At 32.4% G+C, this 23,212-nt stretch overlaps 2 protein-coding genes across 22 annotated transcripts in view; one reads left to right on the top strand and one right to left on the bottom strand.

Annotated features, from left to right (window-relative positions):
- Positions 1–23,212, bottom strand: part of LOC106874729 (uncharacterized) — a 1,612,306-nt gene that overhangs the window by 31,171 nt on the left and 1,557,923 nt on the right. For all 21 annotated transcript variants that reach the window (XM_089349018.1, XM_089349017.1, XM_089349026.1 and 18 more), the window contains 6 exons: positions 21,997–22,071; positions 13,329–13,400; positions 11,886–11,945; positions 9,113–9,401; positions 5,722–5,899; positions 366–552 (listed from right to left, as the gene is read on the bottom strand). In XM_089349018.1, the coding sequence (XP_089205144.1) occupies positions 366–552; positions 5,722–5,899; positions 9,113–9,401; positions 11,886–11,945; positions 13,329–13,400; positions 21,997–22,071 (861 nt within the window). The remainder of the gene's footprint in view (positions 1–365; positions 553–5,721; positions 5,900–9,112; positions 9,402–11,885; positions 11,946–13,328; positions 13,401–21,996; positions 22,072–23,212) is intronic.
- Positions 1–23,212, top strand: part of LOC106874554 (uncharacterized) — a 261,011-nt gene that overhangs the window by 217,578 nt on the left and 20,221 nt on the right. The gene's annotated exons all lie outside the window — the stretch shown is intronic.

Genomic DNA, 23,212 nt, shown 5'->3' with positions numbered 1-23,212 from the left:
AACAGAAATTTGTGTTTTGAACAAAGCAGAGATTGGTAGAGGTACAATTATTGAAAGCAATTGTTCTCCATAATGGTTCATAATCTATATTGGACATTGAATAACTAAACCTATATCTGACACAAAAACATATGGTCTCATTTGCATTATACTTTAATCTAAAGGATCCTCAAAAACTCAATAATAACAATTTTATAACATTGATCAACAGTTAGATCTAGAATACTAGTTAGATAAAATGTCATTAACGTTGGATATAATATCTATTTTAGACTTTATGGGAGCATTATGAATTTGAGATGTAAAAAATGAAAAATGACAGGAAAGCATTAAAAAATGAAAACGAAAAGTGGAAGATTACTTACTGGAATTTCTGCAGCCTCGTTGAATGCAGGAGAGGCAACTCTTTGTGAAATTTTCACATTCCCTTGATCGGAACATTAATTCAGTAACATTTGCTGTCTTCATTCCAAATATAGCTGTTAAGAGTGGGGATTCATCTAAACAAACAATGCTATTGGCAGCCGGGGAGAGTGCCTTCAAACGTTTACCCTAAGAAAATAACATAACATATTAAAGCAGTTGAGGCAAGATGATGCATAAAAAGCGTTTTTAAAATTTATATAAATGCATTACTACAATATTGAGTATCTATGAACCATCATAGAAGAACTGGGTCAATAGTAGTAATCTATCAAAACATCATTAAGAATGACAGAACTATGCAAGGAGTCATTATGTAATCAAACTGTTGCATTATAAAGAAGTCTGACACAAATTCAAGGTGATCAGCTGAAGCCTGTGTCTAATTTATTGATGTGATTAGCTTCAGGTATAAGGTATAGAAAAATTGTTACCAAGGATATCATGTCAGTGCTTAAGAGAATTTTACCACAAGCATAGCTAAAGGGGTGTGGCACCACTTTTGGGTCTGCTGTAGGCTTTAAGCCTGTATAGTCTGTATTGAAATCAAATAATTGTGTGGTTTAAATGTTGGGACACAGACACTACTAACTGTTACATGCAACAATCAATATAGTCACTGTGCAATATGTATGTTTCGTGGGGGCTTGGAGGAGGAAATATGAAGGGCCGCCCCAGGTGACACACTCTAGTTACACCACTAAATTTAACAAACGTATGTCTGCTGAAGGTTACCCTGCAATTACTAACAACATGTAAATTTCTCTGTCTTTAGGAACATGTACAAAAGCACATATCTTAAGCAATTTGAATTCAAGAATACTTCTGTAATGTATCAATCCCCTTATTGATAAATAGTAATTGTGATACTTAGTTAATGTAATGGTTAAAATGTTTGCCTATCAACAAAAGGAGTGTAATTAAGTTGCTTTTACTTTCAGAAGACTGTTTACAAATGACATGATGATGATTTCTCTATCTCTTTCACACACACAGTCACACAAACAAAACTTAACCTGCAAAAGCCAGAGCCTACAAAAGAATCTATAAAAATAAAGACAATCTGGAAAAACAACAATACTAAACCTTTGCTGGCAATAATAACCAAGAAAGATAAAAGCAAAACAGAGTTTATTATGAGGATGATATTAATGACAATATCAAAGATAATGATAAATCTTTTTGAAGAATTTTGAGTTTTATCTATGCTTTTACAACTTAAAACAGTATTACATTTAATATATCAAATTAATGTGTTGAAAACAAAATGACTGTAACATGATTTATGATTATAATACTGAACAGTTAAACCAACACTGATAATTATTGATTTTTCCAATAACACACTTTTCACTTTAATGAAAGCCAGTAAATGAAAGAATAATTTCAACAGAACACATTTAGTCCAAATAAAACAGGTTCACATCTTGCATTGACTACAAGCATTAACAATTGAAACTACTAGATCATTGTTCTGGACTACAACTTTAAAGTCATTGTATTAAACCATTTCACTGAAGCCCAAGGTTCAAGAACATTACTTCATTATGACAGTCTAATGGCCAATAGAAAACCTTTTAGTTGGTATAGTTGTAATAAAAAGGTAAAACCATTTGATGGATTTAAATTAACTTTTGAACCACGCACACACTGGCATTATGCTTTTAAAAATAAGTTCAATGAATTGATATGATACTAGTGATGTGCATGTGTGTTGTTACTTTGAAATGAAGACTAAAAGACAAACAGTATAGAAATTATTGAGAAACAGAACACAGTAAATGTAAGAAGTGAGTGAAAAAGCTACAATTTATAGCATTAAGATCTTGCAGAAATCCATATATTCTTAAAATTTATTAAAACAGATAACCAGGTTTTAACATATATAATGCAGCACTGTATTCAGCTGATATAAAGCAGAAAAAGTAGCAATGAAAATTACCAACACAAGTCATACAGTACAAAGATACTTTTTGAAAGCTATGATTTGAGAGAATAAGTAAAATTATGAATTATAATAATAAGCTATGTCTGTCTGCTGAGTTATTGGCTGAAATCTGTCAGATTCAATGGAAATGTATCTTAAGATTTAAAGCTTACATTATTGTCAGTTTGTTAATGAAATACCAAATATAGTTACTGAAGAATGTACATTAACAAAGATAGAGTGAAGAGATTATGTGGAGATAAACAATATAACTGGAATGAGTAGTTACAAAAGGAGAAAGAGGGTATTTTGGAAAAGAAAATATATATACATATCAAAAGTGACTAAAAAAGACCATAGGAGATAGGAGTGCAAAAGTAAAGAATAAAGTATAATTTTAAATTATGAATAGTTGATTAAAGAAATGTTGCTTAATATGTTAATTATATATTTCATCTTCAGTGCAGAGCAATCTACTTACATTAGACAGAATAGTTATAGTTGTAGGTGCAATGTATAATTCGCATCAGATAATATTACACTTTACAATTAATTCTTGGGGCAGGTAGTAACAGTACATGATGGCTTTCACATGTAATATCTTGATTTTTCTGATTCGAAAATATTGATTTGTCTTGCATAGGCAGCTTGTCTCTTTCAGAAGTAGTTCTAAATTAAATAAGTCTGCCTATCTGGAGACCTGTGTCTTTGTTTAAACAGTAATCCTTTATTCATGGCTCTGTAATCATTGGTCAACTTTATGATGATCATAACTCTAAACAGACAACTTATTCAAGCAATGTTGTTATAAAAATGAAACAATAATGAATCCCTAGAAATAGATTAATACAATACTAGGCAGTGGTTATAGTCATAGAGCCAGAGCAAGTATATATGGTTATATGTTGGCAGAGACTGAAACACTTCTATCTAAATTTATAACAAAGAGACTCCCTGTGTATCTTTGAAAGGTGTGGTACAGAATGATCATCTTGGAATCTATTAATTATAGTCTGGTGACTAATGAGGAAACAAGAGTAATTTTCAGCATTGAAATAAACCAATACTATTTATGAGCCACACACATTGGTGTAACTAACAATAAACTAAAAACTATAAAGACTGCTTAAAAGCATTGTTGGAATAATACACATGTTCTAAAAGAAAACATTATGTACATAAAAGAAAATAGTTTTGGACATAGAATTAATGATAGCATAGTGACTACAGTATGGTCTGAACGCTGTTAGTAATATACATATCATCATCATCATTATCATTTAAAAGTTCACTTCTCTATGCATTCATGGGTTGGGCAGAGTTTAATGAGGCAGATATTCTACAGCTGGATGCCTTTGCAGTTGCCAACCCTCAACTATTTCCAAACAAAGTGATATTTCCCCATGGCCAGAGATGTTGCCTGAGAATATTAGGGGACACTTAACACACACACACATTCATATTTATGTGTGTGTACTTTCAATTTCTGTCTACCAAATCCACTCATACGGCTAAGGTCAAACTGGGGTGATAGTAGAAGGCACTTGCCCAAGGTATCATGGAACTGAACCTGAAACCATGTGGTTGGAAAGCAAACTTCTGACTACAAAACCATAGCTATGCCTAAATATTGTTAACATGTGTAATGCATCAGTCTGTCAAAAGGTTGATGAAATGTGGGCACATGCAGCAACTCATGAATGATGAACTGTTTAAAATCATATTTGATGAATATTGTAATCCAGAATAGTAGAATGTAAGTGAGTTAAGAGAGTATCTTAGTCAAAGTAAATAAATAGATAACCTTATGTGGATATATATATATATATATATAATGAAATTGAGTAATTCATGAATGTACATGCCAGCAAAGTCAAACAATTAGTGACCAGGGTGAAGAGAAGTGAGAAAAAAAAAACCAACAACAAAAAAATAAAACAAAACAGGCCAAATGAAAGGAAGAGAATTTGACATGCAATATGAATATAAAAGATAACCAGACTGTAAAACAAATGTGGACACAAAATTTTCAAGATATGTCGAGCTATGTGATATCATAGTCATGGCTTAGTGCTGGTAACATGTGAATAGCAACCATACCAGTGACATGTAAAAGTTAAGTGTACTGGTGACATATACAAGACACCCTTGCTGGTGATACATAAAAGGGTATCTATGCTGGTGACCTATAAAAGGCATCTGTGCTAGTGACATGTAAAAGGTACCCAGTATACTCAGTAGAGTGCTTGGTATCAGGAAGTGTATCCAACCACAGAAATCAAGCCAAAACAGACTGGAGCCTGGTGCAGCTCTCCGGCTTATCATCTCCAAGCAAACTGTCTAACCCATGCCAGCATGGAAAACAGATGTATGATGATGAATATGATGAATATAGAAGTAAAAGTAGAAACAAAAGTTGAGGGAAATGCATGTACTGAGAGGACAATTTGAAGAGATCTAATAATTCATATCTGCATAAAAGCAGATAAAGAATTAATTTTAGTTTAAAGATGCTATTAGATTAAATGAAGTTTAATTGTAAAAACCTATTAAAATAATTGTGGTTTTGACTTAGTGAGGATTGGGATGATATCACATCAGATATACAACTGTAAAAGCAACGCTAAAGCATTATTTTTACTTAATAAAAATTCTCAAGTCAAAAACTTTTCACAGGCCTCACCATTAAAAAACTTCTTTTCAGAAAGATGTGAAGATATTGTCCAATATCAACAAAATTCTTCACCATTTCTTGGAAACAAGTGGTAATTGGTAACAGAAAAGGCATTTAACAGTAGAAATCTTGTCTCAACAAATTTTATTTGACCCATGCAAACATTAAAAAGTGGACATTAAATGATGAGAACAGTGATGATTGTGTCAAAAGTACAATGCTATTGCTGTTTAGCCCTGGGTTAGTCCTAATTAAGCAGACCTATGATGAAGGTGTTTCACTTAATGACAATCTATCATTTTACATATCAAAAATTGGTTTATCCAATGTATCTTTCCTTTTTCAGATGATAATGTGTGATGTCAATGAATTTGGCTGCTATTTCTAACATGTTAAGTGACTGTGTAGAAGCTCTCTCAGCATCTCACCAGAAACAAAATTGAATATAGTGGTGAATGAATCAATTTAATGACTTCTATCAAATAAGTAAATAATAAAGAAAACCCTTCAAACTATATCGCAAAATGTATTGTTGTTGGTAACTAGTTTAGATTTACTGTTGTAAAGTAATGTAAATGTATTGATCATTACAGTCCTTAAAAAGATATCTGTTATAGTGAATGGGACAGGGAATTTAATTACAGCACAGAAATAGTAACAAAATATGAGAGATTAGTAATAAACAAGTAATTTTTACCTTTAATTTTGGACAAACATTATTCGTAGATCGCTTGATATATTTCTGACCATCGCTATAAGACTTAGGACATTGTGGTACTGCAGGATTTTTGGAGTCACATATAACTACTGTAGCATTAGTACTTCGATTGGGATGAACTTCCAGAATCATATTATAATAATCTGGCAGCGGATGCCTTAAAAAAAAAAGAATATATATTCAGTTAAAAGTGATAAAACTAAAACATCTGTACTCATCGGTTGATTAAGACAGAAAAGCTGTTTTCAGTTTAATGGCTTTGTTTTGATGTCAAAAATCATTTCTGATTAAGTAGTGTTCTTATCTACTGATAAATGATAAATAGAAATATAGATATACAGATATCATTCTTCAAATTATTATTTTGAAGTGATAAATTGTTTGAAATAATTTCACCAACAATCAATAAAGTGTAACTTTCTAGAAACATTTTATGAATGAGAATAAATTTATTTGATAAATCATTTTTAATTCTGACTTAAACCTTCTTAATAAAAAAAATTAGTCTTTTATATGACATTAAATGCCAACCTACAATTCAAATACTCTAAAGAAATTAATAGATGTCTTTTGATAAATGTTAAGTGAGCTAAAAACTAGTAGAGGTTGTTTAGTGAATGCAAAAGTTAAATTAAAATTTGAGAAACATGCAATTTTGAATATATTTACTTAAATAAATATTAATTATTTCAATTTATCTAGTTGCTTTTCTGGAGATGTTTATAATTAAAAAATTTTTTTCAAAGACATTATTTCTAAGAGAAAATAATATAGATATGATTCTAAGTCAGCTAATTTAAGGGAAAAAGAATCCACAAACTTAACAGAATCTTTAATTATTAAACAATTAATTGGAATATCATAAATAGGAGGTTAAATGTCTGTTGTAAATGAAAGCTTTTCTGTAAAATGAACAAAGGAGTTGAAAACTGAAAACACTTTTGATGCAACTCTTTATAAGAACACAACAAAAGAATGACTAAATAAGGAATACAGACATATCTGACCTTCAGACAATAAATGTATACAGATGTATAAATAAACAGATATAGCATCTATTAGTTCTTATTATTTTTAAGCAAGTTTTGCTTTGTTTTCAATCACATTACATATTCTTTACAGACTATAGAGGTGAGTTAAAGATAGTCTCATTAGAAGTATAAAAATGTAAGAGTGCTCAATGTACATCTGTAGCAGAAACAAATACAGTTAGAATATATCTTTATATATGTATGGTAAGCGGATATGTTAATCTAGATCTGTGTTTGACACAGCTGATCTTGTATAGTCATTGACTATATACTGTAGTATAGTATATGAAGAAAGTTTGTGAATAAAATATTTTGTTCACAAGTAGTGTGGATGGGCAAAGCTTATGTTTAAAGAACAGACTGTATAAAATCTAAGAAAGAAGAAAGATATCTATTTGTCAGTCTATCAATCTATAAAGTATTTGTAACTTCTACTGAGATATGCATCCATGGTTGGATTCACCTAGGCTCAATGAGAAACAAAGTTCTGCATATTTTTAGGTACTATCTTTCATTATTTTTCTTAGCTGCAAAAAGGCAAAATAGAGATCTTAAAGTATATGAAAAATACTGTGTGATGAGCAGTTTAGTTTTAATTGTTGTGCAATATCTAAGAGAGAAATTTCATTTAGAAGGATATCCTGCAGAAATCAAGTACTTGGGAAGAGAAAGGCTAAGTATATACGATGGTATTTACAGAGTGAAACAGGGGACAGGGAAAAGCATGATGGGGAGCTGATGGCAAAAAATAATTTAGGCTTCTGTATCTTTAAATGTTATGTTGGAAACTAATTTAGGAATGTGTTGCAAGTTTAAGATATCTGAAGGTTGCATATAGGTATTGATTATTACTGGAAAGAGATAGGGTGGTGGCTAGCATCAGCTGAAGTGGCTGAAAGGTTGGTATGATTAAAGAAATGGTCATTAGAGTAAAAAGAGAATATTAGTGAGAGGTTGGTGAGAGCTTTGCTTAAATATACATTGTACTGAGAAAGATGTTAATCATATGATTAAGTTAAAGTATACTCTGTAGGCTGAATGTTCAGCTACAATATTTTCATGTTAGACTTAACTGAACACTTTGGTGCTGTCAAATTGATAATTCTATTTTAGTTAAAATTCTTTAGAGCAAGGAGCAAGCAGATTATGTAGCATAGGAGAATAGAATCAGAAAATAGAGGAGAGAAAATATTAAAGAAAAGTGAAATCCTGAGGGGACTAACCTATCTTTACAGATCTGGGGTAATATTTTTTTGGGGGGAGGAAAAATTATATAATCTGATAAAGATAAAAGCCAAATTGCAGCACATCATTTCAGGATGGTGGTTTGAATGCCAAGGGAACCAATAGTGCAGAAAGCAGTAGCACAGAAGCATACAATTATAATTGATTTCTCAAAATGTGTGTATTAAATAATCTAAGAAGCAGTTATTTTTTTCATATCTGAATTTTTTTTTCGATAGTTAAATAGATTTGCTTTTCTTCAATGCTTTTACTTTTCATGCAAGAACTAACAAATTTGGTAAAACAATTGAGTAGTTTTACATTTTTTCCTAGACTGAATATTTACAAAATAAAGAAATAAAATAATAATAATAAGTATGGCACATTTAGTATTTAAGAAGTTTTAAATCCTTTTTAACACCAAATATTTTGCCTGTAGTTTTCAATAACAAAATTTCTCCTTAAAGTATCAGAACTCTCAGTTTTATAACTTCCGAATTGTTATGTTGAAAAGCAATCTTTAAATAAAACAAGTATAGAATATGGAAATTTCTTTTATAGGGAAATAATATTACTTAATGCAAATTATTGAGAAAAATTTACACTCTGTTTAAGAAAATCACAAACTGTTAAATATAATAAAATTGATTAAATTTCAAAATTAAAGTAAATATATAAAAAGGAAATGGTTAAGAAATATAGTAATATCCCTCCCTAATCTCCAACTTGAATTTAATATAAAAGAAAAGGATTAATCATTGTGAGGCAGAAGTCAGCAGAAATTTAAGTTAATCATTTTATGGACATTCAGAGATTGCTGGAACAGTGTTTTATCCCTGTTAAGTGAATGAGAAACAAATATTTTCTTGGATAGGATGCCAAGCTATAGCAAATAATTGTTTCCACATAAGAAATTGAATTTAGAATAAGTTTTTATGTTTTAATCAATTATAAAATGTTATAGAAACTGAAATATTCCAATACATGTCATACTTAGTTTTGAACTGTTAATAATATGAAAAGTATTCAGAAATACTTTTCTAACAACCTGAATTTACTTTAGCTAATTCGAGTAGAAGGAAAAATAAGACAGTAAATAATAACAGTTAACCTACCTACAGTAACTCTTTAAGATATTCCGAAATGTCTGTTTCAGTTCGCTGTGTACAAAAACACTCTGCAAAAAATATTGATTGTCATCAGAATGGTCAATATCTACATATTCTGGGACCAAAAACACATCAGTTATACTAGCTTTTACTTGAAGCCCTGATTCTCTTTTCCAAATGAAATCCATGGCTTGTTGATTATTTGTAACATACATTGTGGTCTCTAGTTCCTTGATACTGTTTAAACGTTCCACAAATACATTTCCTGATGGCATCAGCTGTAAGCTGTTATTATCTGTAAAGAAGAAATAGTAAGAAAACAATTCTTATAAAAGAATTCAAACCTAAAAATAACTAACTTTTAAAATACTATTTAATTGGTTAAAATCATTAATAATTTAATGGTTGATAAAACATATGGCTTGTCATATTTTATTCAGTTGACGTTGATTTAGTTTGTGCATAATTTTACTGATAGAAAACAACTTTTTAAAACACTCTCTGAAGGACAAGCAAAGAATGTGGCCTTAAATTTTCAAGGTACAAGTAAATTGACATCACCCTACAAAAATATTAGATGAACATAGTTATTTCCAGTTTAGTATCTCTAGTTAGTACTGCCTGGATAGACCAACAGCAAAGATGTAATTAATCAGACATTCATAAGCAATCCACATATTCAACATGCTGGACTTGTTAACACAGTGTTTGGGCTGTTAACATTCAAACTACATTACACACTCATTCATGCAGAGTTTGAGGTTATGAATGTGCAGTGTAATCATTGCTGTTTCTTGTCAGTCCAGCTCTGTGTGGTGTGTGTGTGTGTATGTGAGAGAGAGAGAGTGTGTGTGTGTGTATTTGAGAGAGAGAGAGAGAGAGAGTGTGTGTGTGTATTTGAGAGAGAGAGAGTGTGTGTGTGTGTTTGTAGATTTCAGTGAAGCAAGCAAATTGTGCTTTATGAATGTTAACTAATTCTTCAGAACTGAGAGTTAAACTATTGAAGTTGTTGCTACTTTGAGGATATTGTGTTTGTCTTGGTGTTGTAGCAGTAATTCATGAATTAAGACTATTCTGTCCTGGTGTTTGCAGGAATTATAAGTAGCAGCAGTTGTTGTAAATATTAAATTCCATAACACTCCTTGTCTATTTAAGGGCTTCTTAATGTTTATGTATTTTATAGTAGATTTGGAAATATGGAAAACATGGCAACAAATAATTTGTTTGTATATAACCATATTAAGCTTTGTCCTAGTCAGAGCAGACCTAATCAGTCATATGCTAGATTTCATGAGTACCATGCCACTGCTTAGGTTGAAGACCACAACGTATACTAAGACAAGCATTGGTCTATTGCACAGGGTGCAATATAGCAGTATAGATATGGTGCATACTTCAATTTATTCTTGTGTATCTGCAGGTTCTGTCAGTGGTCACAGCAAAAGTACTAAACTGGGTCTTGGCAACAATATTATATTTACTATTCTTCCATACTAATCTATTGTGGTGGTCAGAAGTTAATGGAGCTTGTAGTTTATTGTGGTTGTGATAAACACATCTGGAACTCAGGCAAAACTACTAAAATTAATGGTTTCAAATTTTGGCACAAGACCAGAATTTTCAGTGGAGGTGGTAAGTTGATTACAATGACCCTGGTGCTCATACAAAATTACTAAAAATTAATGATGGACTAAATGATATGCCAGTGGAAATATGCTACTGTTTAATCTAATGCTTATTTTGTTTATTCTGTATTCTGTGTTAATGATATTGAAACATTGTATAATATATCTACAATTTAACTCTCTTACATCTTATGGTTTTTGACATTGATGAATAGATGTTCCTGATGGATTTGTTGGGTATAACTTTGTCTGTTTTTATGTAACTGCATGGACAACTTGGTTAGATGGACATGGGGGAGACATGATTGAAGTGGTATCATTGTGAGAATATATATGCATACTGTGTGGTAGTGACAGTATGTCACTTATCAGCTATGTAAAATTTAGGAAGATGGGTGATAAGACAGAGTTTTCTGAGACTGTTGACTTTATAAACCAGATATAAATAACATGATTCTTTCAAGTATCTTACAGAAGATATGAAAACTATAAATACTGTTTTTATATTATACTTTTGTTTATTAGAAGACAAATTAAATGTAATGTTGATTCTGTAGGTTATCAATCCCAGTTTGTGAAACTTTTTAAACAGCTTGAAAGAATTGTATCTCTGATGGAATAATTGTCTTGTATCTAGGTACAAGGCTAGTAATTTTAGTGGGAGGAGTCAAATGATTAAATTGACACTAATTCTTGATTGGCACTTTATTTTATTGACTTTGTAAAGATGAAAGGTAAAGTTAACCGCAGCAAGATTTGAACTCAGAATGTAAAGAACTGGAACAAATACTGCATGGCTTTTTCTATGATGCTCTAATGATTCTATTGTTTGTTGAAGTTAATTTACTTAGTAGTTGCTAAATAGTGTAACAAATTTGCTTTCCAGTCTATGGAGCAATGAAGATAGATAGTCTGGCATCACAAATTGTTCAATTTTACTGATAGTTTGCTGTTTTCCTTTGCACATTTTTTTTAAAATGACCTTAGTCAAAGTATGGTTGACAAATGTTTTCCCATATCACTTTACTAATGCAATACCTTTATTTATTCACAGAAACAGGTTAATTATCATATGACTTCTTTTTTTTAATCAAGCAAAATTGAAATGTTAGAAATTTAAAATAAATCATATTAAAAAATGACATAAAACATACCTGCAACTTTTGAACAGGTTTTACCATCATATCTAATTTGATGTGTAGGGAAAGTGACATCTGAAATACCAAGGGAAAAAAATAATTAAATCTGCATATTCAACAAAGAATGAATATTTCATTCAAATATTCTTAAATATTCAAACACCAATGTAAAACAGAAGAATTAAACATTGTTTTGTTTCTGTTTCTAAATGAAGTGTTACTTTACATATTGCTCAGATAGGTACACAGTTAAACGTTCGTGGTCAGAGTCCGAGCCTATAGTGTTATTGCTCAATCTTTCCCCCAAATAAATTCTAGATCAACTGAACTCAGAAAAAGACAATAAACTAAGTAATGTATTGCAGACAATAAAACAAGCTGTTTTGTATAGTCATTTGTGGATAGTATAAGCAAACTAGTTGACTTCTTTTTCATCATTATTATGACTGTTGTCACTGCTATATTATGAAATGAAGAATGGTTTCAAATTTTGGTACAAGGCCAGCAATTTCAGGGTGGGGATATATCAATAACATTGCCCCCAGTGTCCAACTGATACTTTATCCAAAAGGATAAAATGCAAGGTCAACCTCAGTGGAATTTGAACTCAGAGTATAAAGATAGATGACATGCCACCAAGCATTTTGCCTGGCATGCTAATTATTCTGCCAGCTCACTGCCCTCAGAAAGGAAGAATGATGCAATGAACTACCAATAGATTGACAAAACATCAACAATTAAATTACGAAGACACCAAAATTATTAACAACTATAAAAGAACTCATCTGTGGCCCTTAGAATCTTATATTTCTTGAAGTCATTTCCAGTATTGCTTATGTACAGTCTTCGTATTAATTACAATGAAATTTCAGATCCTGTTGTGTCATCACTGACATACAATATACACATCATTGTATTTTCCCATGATGATAAATATTATGCTAAACAATTTTTCCCTTGAAGTGTTAAGCAACACGCAAAACAAAAATCAATATAAAGAATATAGAAAATGCAAACATTTCATGTTTTTAGTAGTTGTTGTTGTCATTAAGCCCTAGAGAAAAACTGATAGGAAAATAAATAAAAGCTGTTTAAGTTTGTTCTAGATTGAGGAGACCACTAGCAAAGACTTTCCAGTCATGACCACTGTGACTTCTTTTCAGAAATAGTGTATTTAGAATAGCATTATTTAATATACTCCTTTTTTTAAGGTGGTAAGGTGAGATTTAAGGGCAATTTAGTTGCTATTTCTAGCAGGTCAAGTGACCGCATACAGATTTCCTTGCTGGCTTATTTTAAGTTTCCAATGTAAGCAGCAATTTTTAAGCTAAGCTGAAAAAAAAAACAAAAAAAAAAACAACAATTAATAAATCAAGTGAAGTCCTAAAGAAATGTAGAATTAAGTTTTTCCAAACTGATTTAATATTTGCCTAAATTTGAAAAAGCGAATTAACTTACCAATACATTTTCTATTTTGGGCAGCTCGACAAGGTGTGATTTCATACTCTGTCCCCTTACATACATCACAAGCTGAAAAAAACAAATAAACAAACAAAAATTTAAATAACAAATTATTATCATTAATGTTGGGCTGGATAAGCATACACGTGAATTTGTATAAGCTTGATCTTACTAAATGTAATGATGACATTTATATGTATGTAGAATGCATATTTCAGAGTTAGAGTATATACAATACCAAACTGACAGCTATGCAGCCAGCATTAATTGCACATTTAATTTAACCCCTCCACCGTAACTTCAAAAAGCGAAATGATATTACAGTCAAGCCACTGTACATTGTTAGTAATAGAATAAATAGATTGCAGCTAAAAGTTTCATACTAGGATCTTGATTCCAGACGGTGACTTAGGAAATGGAAAGAATTTTACTCTACATTATATGTGATAAAGTATTATGTTTTTAAATAAATAACTGAGTAACATAACTTGATCACAACAATCACAATTTATTGTATATATATATATATATAAATTTAGTAAATGGAGTAAAACGCATATGTTAAATGAATTCTTTTAATTCCAACATATGTTTCGAAGATTACAAATTATACCTTCCATAGGAATAGGTGATGTTGATAAGGATGTAATCTTCTCTTCAGGGAAATCCATGGGAACCAGCTTAACCGTAAGACATTTTAACCAAATATGATAACGGTTAAGCTGGTTCCCATGCATTTCCCTGAAGAGAAGATTACATCCTTATCAACATCACCTATTCCTATGGAAGGTATAATTTGTAATCTTCGAAACATATGTTGGAAAGAAAAGAATTCATTTAGCATATGCGTTTTACTCCATTTACTAAATTTATATATTTATGCAAGTACCCAAAATAACAAGGAGTTTCTACCTCATAAACAGGAGTTACACCACAGTCATTTTGTGATCTTTGCTAACCTGGTATCTATTAACCAATTTATTTTGTCCGAGTTAATTATTAACTTAGAGAAAATAAATACATATAATAAAATATATATATATATATATATATACACACACACATAAAAAAGTTTTATAATTATAAGCATAATTATAATTAGGGTTTAGCAAAATTGCTTCAACACATATCAAAATTTAGAAATAGCAGTTAAATACTATTCCACTACCATAATATATCTCCCAGACAGCAAAACTCCCAATTCACGCAAGCAAAGAGAAAAAATAACGAATCCACTCGGCTTTGATTAACTATATATGCTTTTTTGGATTAAAGAGATGTAAAACACATTACTCACTTATTTCCATCTTCAGTATTGTATTTCAATTATAAATCTGAGAGTGCTAATAATTAAGATATGTATTCAATCAAGCGCCATCGACCAGCTAATATCCAAAAACCAGCACTTCTGAATTCATGTGAGTTGGGAGTATTGCTGTCTGGGAGATATACTATGGTAGTGGAGTGATATTTAACTGCTATTTCTAAATTTCGGTATGTGGTGAAGCAATTTTGCTGAACCCTAATTATAATTATGCGTATAATTATAAAATTTTTGTATAAGTTTACTGATAATGGTTCTTTTAACATACCGAACTACTTGGTGAAATTATTAGTTGTTAATTATTAATTTCACCCAATATCGGTATATATCATCATCGTTTAACGTCTGCTTTCCATGCTAGCATGGGTTGAACGATTTGACTGAGGACTGGTGAAACCGGATGGCAACACGAGGCTCCAATCTAATTTGGCAGAGTTTCTACAGCTGGATGCCCTTCCTAACGCCAACCTCTCAGAGAGTATAGTGGGTGCTTTTACGTTTCACCCGCACGAAGGCCAGTCAGGCGGTACTGGCAACGGCCACACTCGAAATGGTGTCTTTTATGTGCCACCCACACAAGAGCCAGTCCAGGGGCACTGGCAACGATCTCACTTGGCTTGCCGGGTCTTCTCACGCACAGCACATATATATCGTCGTCGTCGTTTAATGTCCGCTTTCCATGCTAACATGGGTTGGACGACTTGACTGAGGACCGGCGAAACCAGATGGCTACACCAGGCTCCAATCCGATTTGGCAGTGTTTCCACAGCTGGATGCCCTTCCTAACGCCAACCACTCAGAGAGTATAGTGGGTGCTTTTACATGTCACCCGCACGAAGGCCAGTCAGGCGGTACTGGCAACGGCCACGCTCATCTCGCTCGAGAAACCTCATGTGTCACCCACACAATAGCCAGTCCAGGGGCACCAGCAACGATCTCGCTCAAAACTCCTGCAACAACCCCACACAAGAGCCAGTTCAGGGGCACCGGCAACGATCTCGCTCAAAGAAATTTCATGTGTCACCAGCACAAGAGCCAGTCCAGGGGCACTGGCAACGATCTCGCTCGAAAAACCTCATGTGTCGCCCGCACAAGAGCCAGCCCAGGGGCACCGGCAACGATCCCGCTCGGAAAGATTTCATGTGTCGCCTTCACATGAGCCAATCCAGGGGCACTGGCAATGATCCCGCTCAAAAGATTTCATGTGTCACCTGCACATGAGCCAGTCCAGGGGCACTGGCAACGATCCCGTCCCGCTCAAAACATTTCATGTGTCACCCGCACAAGAGCCAGTCCAGGGGCACTGGCAACGATCTCGCTCGAAAAACCTCATGTGTCACCCGCACAGGAGCCAGCCCAGGGGCACCGTATATATATATATATAGACTCTAGAGTCTGAATTATTGATTGGGAATATGTGGCATGCTATACAAGCTTGTCTGAGTTTCATATTTTCAGAATCAGGAAAATGATGCATACACACACACACATATGCATGCATCTACATATCTGTCTGTCTGTCTATCCACACACATGATAGATATATGATAAGCTTTATTTGGTTTCTATCTATGAAATCCACTTACAAGATTGGTCTCACAAAGAACAATAGCAGAAAAATAGCGCAACATAATACAGTATGTGACTGAACCAAAAACAAATAGGTTGTAAAGCAAAATCTTAATTACGGTCATACCTACACACACACACATTCTTTTATTCTTTTATTTGTTTCTGTCGTTTGACTGTGACTATGCTGGAGCACCACCTTAAGCAGTTTTAGTCAAACAAATTGACCCCAGGTCTTATTTTTTGTAAGTCTGGTACTTATTTTATTGGCCACTTTTGGTGAACCACTAAGTTTCGGGGATGTAAACACACTAGTATCAGTTGTCAAGTGGTGGTGGTGGTGGGGACAAACACACAAATATATACATACACACACACACACATATATATATATATATATATATATAGACATACATATATACATGATAGTTTCTATCAACCAAATCTATTTACAAGCCTTTGGTTGGCGTAGGCTATAGTAGAAAACACTTGCCCAAGGTGCCATGCAATGGGACTGAGCCTGGAACCACGTGGATGGGAAGCAAGCTTCTTATCACACAACCACACCTACACATATATTATATCCACATGTATACATGTATACAGACATATGCATACATAAACATATATTCAGACACACCTATATATATATATATATATATATATATATATATATATGTATATATATGTATATATATTATAAAATAACAAGAAAGGACATTCGATGCATAAGGTATCTATTGATTACATGTATATTACATTATAATCTGTAGGCATCCACTCATTATCAGGAATGCGATTGTATGCTGGATGCTAATGACCACTATCTAAATAATCCTTATAAACTAATGCACACACATGTGTGTGTGTGCATGTATGTTATTATATATCTATGTGTGTATATAAGTAATTTTTAACAAGAAAAGTGGAATGAGAAAATTGAATTATTACATTCATTTACAGGTACCGGCATGGCTGCATGGTAAGAAGCTTGCTTCTTACCCACATGATTCCAGGTTCAGTCCCATTGCCTGGGCAAGTGTCTTCAACTATAGCTTCATGCCAACCAAAGCCTTGTGAGTGAAAGAAGCTTGTCGTATATATATATAACTATATACATATATATTTATGTGTGCGTCTTTGTCCCCCCACCATTGCTTGACAACCGATGTAGGTATGTTTACATCCCTGCATCTTAGCAGTTCAGCAAAAGAGACTGATGGATTAAGTACCAGGCTTACAAAGAATAAGTCCTGGGGTCGATTTCTTCGACTGAAAGGTGGTGCTCCAGCATGACCACAGTCAATCGACAAACAAATGAAAGAATAAACTGCATCATTCGTATTTGTACTCAAGAATATTTCTATATTATTATATAACATATGCAACAATAATCTTAGGGTGTATCAATGTATTGATACAATCGAATGTCAGCTCATCAGAATTCTGTGTGTAATATATTTGTGAGTGTGTGTGTGTATGTATATATATATATATATGTACACACAAGTAATATATATATATATATATACACACACATATGTGTATTGCTTATATATTTAGTAGTAGAATCAATAAAAAGAGTACAGTGAACTTACAGTGTGGATTGTAAAATCCAGTGTTTCAGACAGTGTCCTACTGCAGGGAAAAGTTGAAAGGAGAGAAATAAATGAGTCAGAGCAGAGTTCTAAATTCTATTTTTTTTTTTTTTAACTCAGAGGATGTAAATCTCTGCTGTCTCTAAATTATTTCTCTCCTTTCAAGTTTTCCTGAAGAGGGACATGGTATGAAATGTTGATTTTCCACTCCTTACAGCAAACTCACTGTACTCTTTTCATCAATTTAACTACACAAGTATTGCCAATGCAGACAAATACCAACCTCTTTCGAGTCTGTCGAACTATGTTTGTATGTGTGTACATATGTATGTGCATGTGTATAAATACATATATATACACACACATCTATTCCTTTCATCTTCAAAGGAATGCAGTGATTCTGCTGCATTGAGCTATCAAAATCCATACTAGCTGATACTTCACTTAGCTTTTATTATGCATATATACAATGTTGCCTCCATATTGCACCTGCTTACATAATATGCATTGTTATACCAGCCAGTCATCAACCATCCAAACCAGCAGTAAAGAGACATACTGATTACATGATGTAAATTGTATATGTAACTTGCATATAAGTATATACCTGAAAACTGTTTATTGTCTGTCTGTCTTTCTACTTACAAACCAGCTTCATTTTCATTGCTCTTCTAGCTGACTTTTCTACCTCTGCTCTAATTCACCCTGATGAACAAGTTGAAGTTTATGATTCTGATCTCTGTAGTTCCACTTGGTAACTACCTATATAACGATTAAACTAGTATTTTATCACCCATTGTATGTATCTATATAAACATATATAATTTTATATATATATAAAGCATATATATATATATAAAACACACAAATATGCGTATATATATACATGCACATGAGTATGCATGCTATATATACATACCTATATAATATATGTGCATGTGTGTGTGTGTGCATCTACAGACATCCACAGATGACAAAAATGAACCAAGCGAAAGTGGCTCAAAAATGGTCAGGTGCCATGAATTAGGACAAAATAATAAATAAAGGTATATTAGCATATAAACTAAATTTATGGTTTATTGAAGTTATCCTCAACTGCAACAAATGCTGAATGAAATCAAATTTCTCTAGAACTAGTATACCATTAAAGAAAAACAGCTCTTTTTTCTGGAGAAAATAGAACAATTGCAAACACATGCTTCTGGTTTCAAATGTGCCAACAGTACAACTGTTCTAACTTTACTCCATATATATATATATATATATATATATGTGTGTGTGTGTGTGTGTGTGTGTGTGTGTGTAAATACATAATTTAATAACTGTTTGTCTCAATTCAATGCAACTTAAAATTTTGTAGGCTTTTAAAATGAACCTCACTCATCAGACATCTCGATAGGAATGAAATCACTGAGAAGTTAGTATATATGGAAGACATCTCACTTGCACTTCTGAACTTAAAGAGAGTCAGATAAAGATAAGCTGGTTCAATCTTCCTTTAAACCTAGATGTTACAAATAACATAGCTAGGAGATTCCTGACACTAATTAAAACACATTTCCTTAGAACCAATAAATATTATAAATTATCCAACTCCCTTGACATGAAGGTTAGTTACTCCTGCTTAGAGAACAATGCTTCTAACACTGCATGCTACAATAGGTGCAAACACACACATATAAATCCTCCGGTACACAACTACATAACCTCCAATACACACCCCAAACTGTAACTTTCCAGATCCTACCAACTGCTGTCTGGGAGGATCCTGCCTCTAAAGGGCAGTGGTCTATGAGGCCACCATCCAATGGCATTACATGACACTACATGGGAATGACAACTAATGACTTCAAAAGAAGTTATACACAGCATATACAATTCTTCAGATACAGGGATACAGAAAACTCCAGCTCCACCTTTCTGTCCCATTTTATCTGGAGATCTTCATGAACATAGGAACAACTTCTCAAACATCAAACAGAGTATCATTAACAGAGCCCATCCACACTCACCTGGAACTCACAACTGCCAATTTTTAACCCATCATATTTTTTTCCAGCTCCACAAGTCTGGTTAGTCCCACAGAAAGACTGTTACTGATGCTGTTACTCCGTTAGCTTATAACACCACCTTGCTCTACCACACATAGCACCAAATATAACAAACTGATGCTTCTAAATAAAGCATATCAAGTTGCATTAAATTGAATCAGATTGTTACATAATATATGGATTTCCTACTAGAAGTGTTGAGTGCTACTTTCTATTGTTTGTTCACTCAATCATTGTGTATATATCACAGCACCAGCATGGCAGCAGTCTAGTGACTGAAACAAGTAAATGATAAAATGTATATATATATATATATATATATATATATATATATATATAGGCTCTCCCATCGAAGACAATGTATGAATGTTCAGCTTTTGCTAAATGACCTGCACAAATAATTTGTTTATAGTGATCAAATGTATATGCTGTACATTAGCACACTCTCTCCATCAAATGGTCATTGCCTGAACAGGTACATGGTGTACAATATGTCATATGTTGAAGTGATTACATACCCAAGTGTTAGTTATTGCGTGGCAATCTTGCAACTGAATGTTATATAAAGGCAAGGGTAAAAAGTGGTTTACCCTTGATTTATATAGCAAATAAGAAAGTGGAGAGGATACAAAATGGACAAACATTAGCTGGTAAACATTCCAGTATGTCTATTTATTCCAATGTATTCATCTAATACATTGGAATAAATAAACATACTGGAATGTTTACCGGCTGAAATCTGTCCATTTTGTATATATATATATATATATATATATATATATATATATATATATATAGGCATACATTGCCTTCTCTAATCATGTCACATTATTTTCACTCAAGGCACTTCCTATTAGAGGTCCAGATAAATAACAATATATATATAAATACATACATAATACATACATATATATATATATATATGTATGTATGTATGTATATACGTATGTATCATCCAGCAAGACCTCAGAAACATACATAAACAGTAAAATGACAATTAACATGCTGTTTAGCCCCACAAAATTCCATGTTGCCCACTATGGTAAGAGGACTTCTCTCTCAAATATTGTACTTTGCTCTGAACAAAGGACTAATTAAAAATTCTGAACATTTTCATGTGCCATGTAGCTTTGTTAGTAAATGCATATTTTGTCTAAGCATGTTCATAGACTGTCAATAATTTTCTGAAAGCTCAGTGCCTATGTATGGAAGACATTTATGATGAGGGACCCAACAGTGTGATATTAACACTATCACTATTTTGAGCACTAGTGCTCAAATCAATGTTAACATGCACTGCTCTTAACTTTGCCTTCTCCTCACAGTCCATGCCTTACCAATTAATTACGAAAGCATTCACTAAAAAATAAATGAAGCTGGAAGGCCTACTTATGAGGAACACTCCTGTAAATAATGTCTTTTTGGAATGCCAAATTGAATGGTATGCTGTCATATCCTTTGTTCCTATCCTTTCTTTAGTCACCTTCTTGTATCTTGTATGTACATATATGTGTGTGTGTGTGTGTTTACATTCCCTATCTTTTTCTTAACATGCACACACACACACACACACACAGGCAGTTGACATAGATAGATAAATTGATTGATTTATACTTATGCATAGATATTACGGCTGGAATAGCATATGCTGTTATTTCCAGAAAACAGTGTTAAGATATTGATATCCACTCAGTAGAAATGAAGAAATATATGCAACAATCTTAAATTCAATAGTCCTACTTTTCAGTACAACTTGAAATGCTTTGAAATTGTTGCTGATAAAGTTTATACATTTTGTCTTTCATCTTCTGTTTTCATTCTGTACACATGAGCATTTTAAACAAAAACATTACTATGGCGATTAATACATCTATAGGTTTTTTTAAGAGCTAACTTTAGTTTCTCTACTATAATTAAAACTGTGTTTGTAGTCATAAGAAACATTTTTTTGGTTTTGTGGTTTAAAGACAGTATCTCATTGTGGATGATGTAAGCGATGTTTACTTTCATAATGATTCTTGTGAAGAATGATTTATAGCTATGTCATAGCTTATATTGATTTTATTGATGATGTAGTAAAAATCTAATAGCACAAGTGTGTTCAATGCAATTGAATACCTTACCTTTACATACAACATCCTTTTTAGTCGTACAAGGTTTAACCATATAGTATCCACGTGGACAAGATGTTCGACAAACTGAAATAAAAAGAGAATTATAAATGTATTATTTCTGAAGTAGATTTTGTTAATATGATCATATTGCTTCACTTGCATTTTCTTTTGTTTTGGTTGGTGGGATGGAAGGAATAAGATTGGAAAATATCAGTCATTCAGATGTGCAAACAATCAAAAATAGACCCAAGAAAAATTATCAGCATATTGATCATTAAGTAAAAAAAAAAAAAAAAACATAAAAAAAATTTCTTGAATATAATTTGATACTGCAGTAAAATAAGATGGAAATTTTCATAATAAATGATATTCCTGTTTTGTTTTTCAGTACAAATTTTATTTTATATGTAAGGTAATTTTATTCAAGAACTTTCTCTTCTGAGGCATTGAAAATGATTTGTAATCAATAATCAATCAACATCATTTCTGATATTCTGCAGCATATTTAAATGATATAGGGCCAACCACTGGTAACATACAAAGTAAAATACTCAGTTTAATTAAAAATCCTCCAACTTTTATTATAAATGACAGAGAAAAGTATGATACTTCTCCATCAAGATACTGACAAAGCCAGAGTATGTGCTAGGCTATAACAAAAGTCTATTAGATTTTTTTTCTACTTATATATGGAAAAGCGTAATACTGTAGGATATCAGAGATGACTAGAATGTGAACAAAACAAATCATTTATCAAATACTGCATGAGCTTTAAAAGTAAAATAAACATACAAGCAAACAAATGGTTAAAATATCAATATTACTGAAGTATATGGACATTGAGGAAGTTTATGTCCTTCAGTAACAAAAAGTAGTGGACTGAAAAAGAGATTGTAGGCTTAATTCCACCTAGTGTTTAGCATTTTATACAATACAATGTACTCATTTGTTTGCTGGGGACTGTATACAATAATCACGTAGGTATCAGAGTTTTGAATAGAAATATCAACATTTGCACAGATATAGAGAAGGCTTTAAAAAAAAGACATAAAAGGAAAAATGAGAGTGGAATGCAGGAAAAGTGAGATGAAAAATACACTCATAGAAGTTAATATTTAAATCATTCTAAGTGTTTGGAAGTGAATTTAGTAGGGAAGAAGTTAACAGAGCAGAGTAAATAAGTGAAAATAGAAAGCTAAAAAGTTGACAAGAATAAAAGAGAGCA

This window comes from Octopus bimaculoides, chromosome 3, assembly GCF_046866305.1.
Source record: "Octopus bimaculoides isolate indiv1 chromosome 3, ASM4686630v1, whole genome shotgun sequence".
In the NCBI taxonomy this organism is placed as follows: domain Eukaryota; kingdom Metazoa; phylum Mollusca; class Cephalopoda; order Octopoda; family Octopodidae; genus Octopus; species Octopus bimaculoides.
Note: the sequence above shows the minus strand (reverse complement) of the source record. Positions and strands in the feature narration are given on the sequence as shown.